The sequence below is a fragment of the Trichophyton verrucosum genome, assembly GCF_000151505.1.
Source record: "Trichophyton verrucosum HKI 0517 chromosome Unknown contig00236_1.f1.exp, whole genome shotgun sequence".
Taxonomy (NCBI): Eukaryota; Fungi; Ascomycota; class Eurotiomycetes; order Onygenales; family Arthrodermataceae; genus Trichophyton; species Trichophyton verrucosum.
Window position 1 is genome coordinate 42,880 of NW_003315495.1, and position 10,575 is coordinate 53,454.

A 10,575-nucleotide genomic window follows, 5' to 3' on the forward strand; every position below is an offset into this window, starting at 1 on the left:
GCTTCAGTGGCTTTTCCGTCTTTTGCTTCTGTGATTTTGAGGTCGTCGAAGTCGCTTTTTTGTCGCTTTTGCTGCGGTTTTGTGTTTCCGAAAGAGGAAAGTCACGTGTGAATAGATATCGTAATATTGGGTACAAGACGGTAACGTCCTCGACCCTTTTGGGAATAGCGGTAATTTGCTAGGTTATGTAAGTTGATTAGATAAGTCGCAAACTTATTTCCTTTTTGGGAACGACATTGACATTCTATCTCGAGTAAAAGTAAAAAGCAGGAAGAAGGAAGAGAAAAGACGAGACGAAGGATATAAAAATATAGAGGACTGGAGTGGTCGATGGGGGATGAAGACAAAGGGAAGCTTGTTAGGTGCTTACTATCAAAGGTCGGGTGTCACTGATATACTCCGTAGCCTTGTGGTTACATGGCACAGGCTGGTCACAGCTAGTATACCTCCGAGGATGTGCAATTGGGCAGGATCGAACCGGTGTTTTCAAGGGGCAGATTGTCTTAGAAGCCACTAATGGGCATCGGCGACACTGACGTTGGTCTCTATCCTCTCCGCGGTCGATGTGTGTTCTATCTCTGCAGTGAGGCTAAGTCCGGCACAGCCCGAACCACAACTTGGTCCATGTGACTCGACAGTGCGATGTTCCCGGCGCTGGATTCCCCAAAAGCAACAACACACGACTCAGACTGTTGCAGCTGTGGCTCGGTCAGCATGCTACATGACATGTAAACAGCGGCCGCGCAGCACCCCACTATACCTGTTTATACAAATACCACTAGTTACCTGTTCCTTCGCCCGTCTATAGACCACTGACTTTCTGCGCACACAGTAGCCGGTGGACACTCCCCCATGTAGATATATATAGACAAAAGGCGTATGGGGTAAGATGTAAGTACAATTAAAGACCCCTGCAGCGGCAAAGCCTAAAAGTTTAATCCTCGGGCCTTGGCAAAATGACATCCGACTTTCTTTTCTCGCCCGGCGAAGCTCGTCTTTCGCTGGTCAACAAGAGCGATAACTTGAATCTTTGCATTGGAGCAGGTTTCTGGCCCCGTTAGTCCATGCGAAGAAGAGGTGACTCGGCCCGCCGGTCGTGATACATAGGGCCTGCCGGAAGACAACACTTGAAAATATTTATTTTACTCTGGCGGTGGGTAGTATCGTCATTGATACCTGGCGCATTCAGAAGCTGTCATTCATTGAACTTGCTGAATGGAAGCCATGACTGCGACTACACAATAGAAAGGCAAGAAGCTTATTCTCTCCGATGGTTGAGCTGTGTTCTACGGTACTATTAAATGACACCGCCATCCGTTATTCTATCTGCTAATGTGTTCGCTGCCCCAGATTTATCATCCCCCAGCGCGCATGATCCCGACGCAGCATACATAACTGAGCCTCAAACATACTATTCTCATCTCACTCCCACCGACACTCCTCTCCTATAATACCTGCTCTGCCAACGGTATATTATGACCAGCATCACGGAACAACGTAACGACCAGATGGCGAATTCCCCCGAACAAACAGACCAACTAATGGACTATCTACTGGCTACGCACAAACTGGAAGACCTACAGGCCTCTCTTCTAAATTCGCTGTCTACCTGCGGCTGGACCGAACGGGTACGCAGCCTTGCCTTCGAACTTTTTCGAACAGAAGACCACAGTCGCTTTGAAGATGTGGTGGACACCATCGTCAGCATGGCTACCTCGGGCAGTGGGGCAAGCTCGGGCTCGCCTTCTCTAGGGAAAAGAAAACGGGACGGAGAAGAAGATTCAAAACTGGCCAACGGAGCCGTGAAGAATGGCAAACGTGTAAAACCGAACCCTACCACAAGCACCGCCAACGGAGCCGGAGAAGTGACGGTGAAGAAGGAGACTGCGGAGGGTAGCAACTCCATAGCTGAGAGTGGCCCGCTAGCTTCATTCGGTAGCAGTGCATCAGATATCGCGGCGCACTACAACGTCCAGATTCCCGAACGAGCTGTGAACAGCGGTGTTAAATTCCTACAGGATTCGATGCATGAGTTGTTCAGCTCCGATACTGAGGACCAACCGAACGGCACCCGGGGCCATGACCCAGAGAGTGACGATGATATACCAATTGCAAGGAAAGAAATGAAGAAAAAGGCCAGCGACCAACCCAAGACCAACGGTCATCCTTTACCGAAAAGCAATACCGGAAGCTAGCAGGCATCATCTCATCTTGCTGCTTAACTCTCTATTTTTTCTAATGGGCGTATCCAGGGTCAATGGCGCTGCATGATACATCTTTTTATGCTCTTGCTTTTCCTTTTTTACGTTTTTCAACCCTCATATCCTCCCTTTTAATATGGAATGTGGACTCTGTTCGGTGGGGGGGGAGGGGGCAACGATAGAAGGTGGCTTTCAATATTCTGGCTTGTTTCATTTACATGGGAATTCATCTTTCGTTTTATTTGTGTTGCATGTTGTGTGTATGTACAGGTATGGCATGTGGCATTTAAACAGGCTGGCGCGTTAACGGCGTGCTCTTGCGTTCTTCGAGACTCTTCTGATCCTTGATGGTAAATCCTCTATATTACTTCGTCTTGTAGAGGTTGATTAGTCATCCGGCGGTGATACACTTTAGCGCCCTCCCCTTGTCATCGGCGCCTCTGGCTAGGCTCCAGCGCTGCGTGGTCACTTCGTCTTGCTTAGGAGGCCCGGTCCATCGCTTTCCAGCGCCTTCCAAGCTCGCTCACCGCCAGTTGCTGATTGGCTGGCGGGACTGCAGCCGATTATTAATGTTCTGCCATCATACCCGCCGTCAGGTCACGAGACTCTCTTGGAAACGCTGCTGACTCAGCTGCCCCAAGCTTTGCCGCCGTCTTTATCGCCAACAAAGCCGATCTCAGCAAGAAACAACAACAACCGCAAACCACCATCATCACCATCAAGCGGTGTCTTTTTCTTCCTCCTCTTCTTCTCAACTCCTACCGCTTGCCATTCTTACTCTCTGCATCTCCAGAAGAAGGTCTTTCCCAGAAACAACGTGGTAAGCTTCAAATCTCGTTGCCTATTACTTGACTTGTTAGCTAACCTCCCACCAGCAGACTAGCTCTGACCCAGAGCTTCCGAGGCCGTTTTTCCACTATCACATAGATTTTCAATTTCGATCACAGTACTCTCAGGATGTCTCATGATCCGGAGCACAAGCCCAAGGCTAACTTGAAGTGAGTCGGCTGTTTGTTGACATATCCATGGTTAATGAGGTCCAATCTAACATCTGGCCTTCTTCCGTTGATAGTGACCCTTCAGGTGCCGAAAAACATGAGGTAAGGTCTCGGATATATTTTTTCTGAATATTCAGTGTCCTAACCCACAAATAGGAGCTTGACACTTCGACTGCTATCCTCAAGAAGAAGAAGAAGCCAAACTCGTTGATGTGAGTAATATATCGGCAACCCATTTACCTGCTAGGAGAAATACAGAGCTCAGTTCTAACTGATTTTCAGTGTCACTGATGCCGTCAACGATGACAACTCTGTTATTGCACTTTCAAACAACACCATGGAGACTCTCCAACTCTTCCGTGGTGACACCGTCCTAGTAAAGGGCAAGATGCGAAGAGACACTGTCTTGATCGTACTGGCAGATGATGATCTCGATGATGGCAGTGTTCGTCTCAACAGAGTTGTAAGACATAACCTAAGGGTTAAGCATGGAGACGTCGTCACTGTTCACCCTTGCCCAGATATCAAATACGTATGTTAATGCTCGGCATCTATAAAGTGAACAGGGACAAATACTGATGTTCCAACAGGCTAAACGTATTGCCGTTCTACCCATTGCTGATACCGTCGAAGGCCTTACCGGGTCCTTGTTCGACGTTTTCCTTGCTCCATACTTCCGCGAGGCCTACCGACCAGTCCGACAAGGTGACCTCTTCACTGTCCGTGGTGGTATGAGACAAGTTGAATTCAAAGTAGTGGAGGTCGACCCCCCAGAATACGGAATCGTCGCCCAAGACACTGTCATTCACTGTGAGGGTGAGCCAATCCAGCGAGAAGATGAGGAAGGTAACCTCAACGATGTTGGATATGACGACATTGGTGGATGCAGAAAGCAAATGGCTCAGATTCGTGAGCTTGTTGAACTGCCACTCCGTCACCCCCAACTCTTCAAGTCAATCGGTATCAAGCCTCCTCGAGGTATTCTCATGTTCGGTCCTCCCGGTACAGGTAAAACTCTGATGGCCCGTGCCGTTGCCAATGAGACTGGTGCTTTCTTCTTCCTCATCAACGGTCCCGAGATTATGTCAAAGATGGCCGGTGAATCTGAATCCAACTTGCGAAAGGCTTTCGAAGAAGCTGAGAAGAACTCTCCCGCTATCATTTTCATTGACGAGATTGATTCCATTGCTCCTAAGCGTGAGAAGACAAACGGAGAAGTTGAGCGTCGCGTTGTTTCTCAGCTCTTGACTCTCATGGATGGCATGAAGGCTCGTTCAAACATCGTTGTTATGGCAGCCACTAACCGTCCTAACTCCATTGACCCTGCACTCCGACGTTTCGGCCGTTTCGATCGTGAAGTCGATATTGGCATTCCTGACCCAACTGGTCGTCTTGAGATTCTTCAAATCCACACCAAGAACATGAAGCTTGGTGAGGATGTTGATCTTGAATCAATTGCTGCCGAAACCCACGGTTACGTCGGCTCTGATATTGCATCCCTCTGCTCTGAAGCTGCTATGCAGCAGATCCGTGAAAAGATGGACCTCATTGATCTTGATGAAGACACTATCGATGCCGAAGTCCTTGATTCTCTTGGTGTCACAATGGAAAACTTCCGCTTTGCCCTTGGTGTTTCCAACCCATCTGCCCTTCGCGAAGTTGCCGTTGTCGAGGTTCCAAATGTTCGCTGGGACGATATCGGTGGTCTCGAGGAGGTCAAGCGCGAGCTTATCGAGAGCGTCCAGTACCCAGTCGACCATCCCGAGAAGTTCCTCAAGTTTGGTCTTTCCCCATCAAAGGGTGTCCTTTTCTACGGACCTCCTGGTACTGGTAAAACGCTACTTGCCAAAGCTGTTGCAAATGAGTGCGCTGCCAACTTCATCTCTGTTAAGGGACCTGAGCTATTGAGCATGTGGTTCGGTGAATCTGAGAGCAATATCCGCGATATTTTCGACAAGGCCCGTGCTGCAGCTCCTTGTGTTGTTTTCCTTGACGAACTGGATTCTATTGCCAAGTCCCGAGGTGCTTCCTCTGGAGATGCCGGCGGTGCTTCTGACCGTGTTGTTAACCAGTTGCTCACGGAAATGGACGGAATGACTTCAAAGAAGAACGTTTTCGTCATCGGCGCCACTAACCGACCTGAGCAGCTTGACAATGCTCTCTGCCGTCCCGGTCGTCTCGACACACTCGTCTACGTCCCCCTACCCAACGAGCCAGAGCGTACTGCTATCCTCAAGGCCCAGCTCCGCAAGACCCCAGTTGCCAGCGATGTGGACCTTGCTTACATAGCCTCCAAGACTCATGGCTTCTCTGGTGCGGATCTTGGATTCGTTACTCAACGTGCTGTCAAGTTGGCCATCAAGGAGTCAATTGCAACTGCTATTCGAAGAACCAAGGAGCGTGAAGCAGCAGGTGAAGATGCGATGGAGGACGATATTGATGACGAGGATCCAGTTCCTGAACTCACCAAGGCTCACTTTGAGGAAGCCATGAAGGATGCTCGACGCTCCGTCACCGACACCGAGATCCGACGATACGAAGCCTTTGCGCAGAGCATGAAGAACACCGGCAGCAACTTTTTCAAGTTCCCTACTGATGGAATTAGTGCCGGTGAGACCGGATTTGGTGATGCTGGAAACGACGACAGCCTTTATGACTAAAATGTAACCGGGGTTTGTTGTCCCTCTAGCTTTATCCAACTTTGACTCGTGTTCTTTATTCTCATTTGGTATCTGGTTGCCCGAAAAAGCAGCGTTACTCAAAGGATTCCTTTAATTGCAAGAGGAGTAGGAGAACCAGGGGGTTTTTGTGGTTTGTTCGAGATTGGACCCGCGGTCTCCATGCTTTTACTACATACATCTCATAGTGCCTTGACTCCCTATCCGTTTACCTAGTTGCCCCTTGAATGTCAACATAAAGATTTCATAATGGTATATGACTTATGAACAGTCTTTCAATTCTATGTAGACTATCTTGCGAGATTTTCCGTAACACCACTGTATCGAGTTTCAGGGGTGTCGACTAAGAGCAAACAACCAAATCTCACCATGGACAGGCAGCTAATAAACAACCGCTTTTGCTGGAAGAGAGCAGTGAATTTTCTAGTGAGAACTGATTGCTCTTTCTATTCAATCTGTTTGTTTTAGAGCCGCTCTTGTTAGTTGAACCAACGGACCTCGTAGCTTCCATTGTCCTAGTGAAAATATCACGGAGATTATAGAATCGACAAGGCAGCTCCAGTTACTAGAAAGCAACAATATCAAAGCCGCCCATGGCGATTGTCTCCTATTGAGTACCGATCCCTATCCAGGGTCTGGTATCTTCTGCCATCTATGGCACCCGAGAAATGAGGCCTTATATATAGGGGCCAGGCGACCAGTACCAAGGTGCCGTCTTCTTCACTGTAAGGAGTATCCAAGGCATATACATAGCTGCAGGAAGAGCACACTTGTCAAAAGGAGAACTGCTAAGGAAGGAAAAATAGAAATGCCTATGAAAGCCTGTCAAAGCCAATATGGCAAGCTTTCCTACCTCTCGAGGCTCCTAGCTTCTGCAAACAACTTGCTGCCCCCTAATCCATACAACGCAGCAAACAAGATCATTGACTATTGCTTGAACAAGGGTGCAAAGGAAGAAGAGTCAACACCCAAGTCGCCAGGTCCTCCACAGATCCTTTCTCATTTGATGTGGACCATGGGCGGCGGGCTGGGAGTTAGCCGGCTGGTAGCACTGGACCACTACCCCCGAGAGTATCGTCGAGCTCTCAAAAACACTCTAAGCCAACAGCAGCTCACAGCCTACTGCAAAAAGACAATACCACTGTTTGTCTTCGGGCCTCTCATGTTGCCATCCTTCCTGAAGAGCATGACGGACGCAGACGCACATATGGATCAGGCCCAGTACATGAGCCAGGGGAGTCTCCTGGGCCACAAGCTGTACTTGTTTGAAGGGAGTGAGCTTCCCCTGGTAATGCCCTCCAGTGAACCAGGGGACTATGTGGATGGAATGCTGATATTTAACCTCACGGCTGCACGACGAGGTTGGATACACGAGCTCGAAGCATCGAATGAGGTAGAGATGAGGAATGTGCGTGTAGAGATTGTGCTGGATGACGGCAGCCTATCGACACTAGACACAGCAGCCTTTGTGTGGACTGGAAGGGAGGATATTGGCATTACCCCGGCTTTGGCAACCCAGTGGAGGATCGATAAGTTCCTTGCAAGCCCCTGGTATGAGAGAACCACTACCGGATATGAATCATGCTAGGTCTGAGCAGGAGACTTTGAACTGGGTTGTTAGATCGGGTAAGCTCTTCAACAATAGTCCTCAGGTGAAATACATGACATGTGCTAATCCACTTCTAGTGACTGGTAATATCAAAAGGGAGGAAAGATCTGAAACTGGAGTCACTAGGGTTTTGGGTATCTTTGGGAATCACTTTCACATATTTGGCAGTCCCTAAGATATAGTTAAACCCCCTTTTATCCTAATATCAACTGTCATTATCTCAACAGGGCCTTTCCGTCTGAACTTCACCAAACCCCCTTCTCTAAGCACAAAGCCAGAGGTATCATAATACTTTATGCTAAAACCACCTTGAATCCAGCTTTTGAGCCTAGACAAGGCAGTATGTACTTCTGTAGCCTGTCTATGGAGTGTCTTTAAGGGTGCAAGGTAGCAGGTAGCAAGTCCAATAGACCCACCCCTTTCCTGTGAACCATGCCCTCCCATATCAAAGGCACCACTAGAAGTGCAGACAGGCATGAGCATAGATATAGATAGCCATAGAGACAAAGCCACAGATATAGAGACAGAGACAGAGAGAATGCGCAGCATGAAGAGGACGTCCTGCTGGCGACTAAGCAGGCGCCGAGCAGGCACTTCTTTTTCTCCTTTTGTTTTCTTTTCTTTCTTCTCCTTATCTTCTTTCTGTCTTCTGAGCCTGCAGACTCTTCTTTTTTCACTTGCCAGGCAAACAGCTGGATGAAGCTGTGACTCTCCTCTGCCTTCAAGCTGCACCATCAGAGCCGGTCGAGCTCTTGCTTCTACGAAAGGTACGGATGGCATCCACGGAGGCCGAGTCTCAAGTCCCCCCAGGGACCACAGAAGAGCGCTCGAGCTGACCAGATTGATAGACAGACGCCGTTTTATTGACTCGAGACGCCTAAGAGATACTAAAAAAATCTCTATATTTAAGGTGAGTCAGGGCCGTCTTTCTCCCTCCCTGTCTGTCACACACCTAACCCGCAGAATTGGTATAGTGGTGCTGGCTGCTGACGGTGACAGGGTATCATCAAGATTGACTTCATAAAAATCAATTCAGCCACCAAGGGAGCAGAATTGAAAAAAAAAAAAAAAAGGTATGTCCTGAAGTCCATTGATGCCTGTTTGACTTAAGCTAACGCAAAAGCAGTTGATAAGATGAGCACTGCAAACTTTGACTGGGGGTTGGTCGGTATTATGGCCGAGGTGGACGACGTAGTCCTCCACCAACCCAATCAACCATGGCCTAACAGTGCTTTTGTGCTGGGAGGCGGGATGTTTGCGAGTGATGCCAATCTTTTCGCTGTCTTCAATACTCGAGAGCACATAATCGAGGAGTTAACGAGGCTCTTGCAGCAAATCCAGTCTCTGCGTGTTCAATCACGTCTGCTGTTGGAACAGCCCGTCCCTGTCGGGTTTTTAGACGTTGTTGCGGCTCAGCTTATGCCCCAATGGACAGCACGGGACATGCCATCTCCTATTAGGCAGCTCGTCGAAACCGTGTCATATCAGGCTGCCAGCATCGGCATCCTGAATCTCCCTTTTCCAACACGTGAAGCCATCTATAGGTTGGTGCTCGATACCAAGTACACGATGAAACAATCCATCCACCCCGACTGGGTAACCGCAGAGGTCATTGACGACACGGCGTCTTCGGATATCCAAACCGCATGGATCTGGTCAAGATGCCCACGCGTCACGAAATATAACATTCATCCTGCAATTTTGCGAGTTAGCCGCCAGATTTATCATGAGACGGTCATGGTTTTGGGCCGCCAGAACCTGTGGGTTGTTGTAAGCACATCGGATACTCGGATTGCTCAAGGCTTGACGGAGATGGGCGCCGCCCTCCCAATTCCGCCTAATTGGAGGGGCCTTGGCCTGCCTGGATACTCTCCGTACGTTTACCATGTGCCAATTGAGATGCATGTCGAAGAAAACCCAAACGTTGCCTTGGCTGAGCAGCAGTTTTTTGTCATGGCCCTGGACTGCGTGTGGGACCTGGTCGCCTTAATGATTTCATACAGCAGCACCCCTTGGTCCCTGACTGTCCGGCTCAATGAGACCACTTTCTTCAGTCATCAACAGAAGCTCGACTGCATCGCCCGAATTGTCTATATGCTGGAGCCGCTAAGACTCCTCGGGGAGGATGACTACTCCCGCACTGTGACCTTTTGGTTCCAGAACCGTATTGCTGGCGATAGGATGATCCGACTGAACCGCCTGCAAAACAGATTCAGCGCTATCGAGCTGATCGGTATGCTGCGGGAGTACCTAGACCCGTTCAACGCGAATCTTTGGCAGATCAACTGGGCCAAGGAAGACTTAAAGATGGCCGAATGGGGCTTTTTCTTCATCCATGCCATGAACAAGTACGGCGCCAACGAGCAATATGGACGGATGTGGAGAGACACCCTGTGCATCGGCCACGCCCGTCTCATGATTATCCGCCTGGCGCAGGGTAAGCTGATCCTGGCCAAGCACCATGCCCAGCGCGCCGACGAAGTTGCTGAGTTGCATCAAGTGACGCTCTGGTGGTGCAAGCCTCTGATAAGCCGTATCACTGGGTGGGATGATGAAATTCCCAACAGAGACACCATCGACGAGGCTCTTCGCGCCATCTGGTGCCTGTGCTGGAACGAGCGCAAGAGTTGGTTCCATCTGCTGTGGCAGCATTATAAAGGTGCTGAGCATGAAGCACATGGGACCATCGTGTACGCCGTCCACCTGCTCGAGGGTATCAGATTGATCCTGGCCAACACAAACGAAGCCAACGACTTGAAGAAGCAGGCGAAGGTATTCAACAACCTCATGTGTATTCAGGGGACGGGTTTGAACGATGGCTGCACTCCAGAGCAGAGAGATTATCACAATCTGACAACGAGAAGTGTGATAAATGACAGCAGACTGCCTGATAGTGTCCAACAGCAGAGCATAGAGGAAGGTGTGATGCTTTGGCGTCTCATCGAGTGAGCTTAAGCTTCAATATTGGCCAAATTTTGGTTGAAGTTTGAAAGCCTTTGAGATCTCAAAATTCGAATGGAACAATCAATACTTCGGAATCTAACGACTGGAATGAATAAACAGCAGCACTGAGAAAATGAGAAACGACC

The 10,575-nt window shown here is 49.1% G+C and overlaps 5 protein-coding genes across 5 annotated transcripts; 4 read left to right on the plus strand and 1 right to left on the minus strand.

Annotated features, from left to right (window-relative positions):
• Positions 1-1,475: 1,475 nt before the first annotated feature.
• TRV_02720 (uncharacterized protein) lies at positions 1,476-2,195 on the plus strand (the record flags this gene model as incomplete). Its single annotated transcript, XM_003023095.1, has 1 exon — positions 1,476-2,195. The coding sequence occupies one exon, from the start codon at positions 1,476-1,478 to the stop codon at positions 2,193-2,195; it is 720 nt and encodes a 239-aa protein (XP_003023141.1).
• A 575-nt stretch (positions 2,196-2,770) lies between these two features.
• On the plus strand, positions 2,771-5,859 carry TRV_02721 (uncharacterized protein; the record flags this gene model as incomplete). The annotated part of the gene is made up of 6 exons (XM_003023096.1): positions 2,771-2,792; positions 2,833-3,021; positions 3,201-3,301; positions 3,356-3,411; positions 3,482-3,731; positions 3,766-5,859. 6 exons carry the CDS (start codon positions 2,771-2,773, stop codon positions 5,857-5,859), a joined length of 2,712 nt encoding a protein of 903 aa, XP_003023142.1.
• Positions 5,860-6,685: 826 nt separating this feature from the next.
• On the plus strand, positions 6,686-7,465 carry TRV_02722 (uncharacterized protein; the record flags this gene model as incomplete). The annotated part of the gene is made up of 1 exon (XM_003023097.1): positions 6,686-7,465. One exon carries the CDS (start codon positions 6,686-6,688, stop codon positions 7,463-7,465), a length of 780 nt encoding a protein of 259 aa, XP_003023143.1.
• A 192-nt stretch (positions 7,466-7,657) lies between these two features.
• Positions 7,658-8,221, minus strand: TRV_02723 (uncharacterized protein; the record flags this gene model as incomplete). The annotated part of the gene is made up of 1 exon (XM_003023098.1): positions 7,658-8,221. One exon carries the CDS (start codon positions 8,219-8,221, stop codon positions 7,658-7,660), a length of 564 nt encoding a protein of 187 aa, XP_003023144.1.
• Positions 8,222-8,620: 399 nt separating this feature from the next.
• On the plus strand, positions 8,621-10,435 carry TRV_02724 (uncharacterized protein; the record flags this gene model as incomplete). Its single annotated transcript, XM_003023099.1, has 1 exon — positions 8,621-10,435. One exon carries the CDS (start codon positions 8,621-8,623, stop codon positions 10,433-10,435), a length of 1,815 nt encoding a protein of 604 aa, XP_003023145.1.
• Between the last annotated feature and the right edge of the window lie 140 nt (positions 10,436-10,575).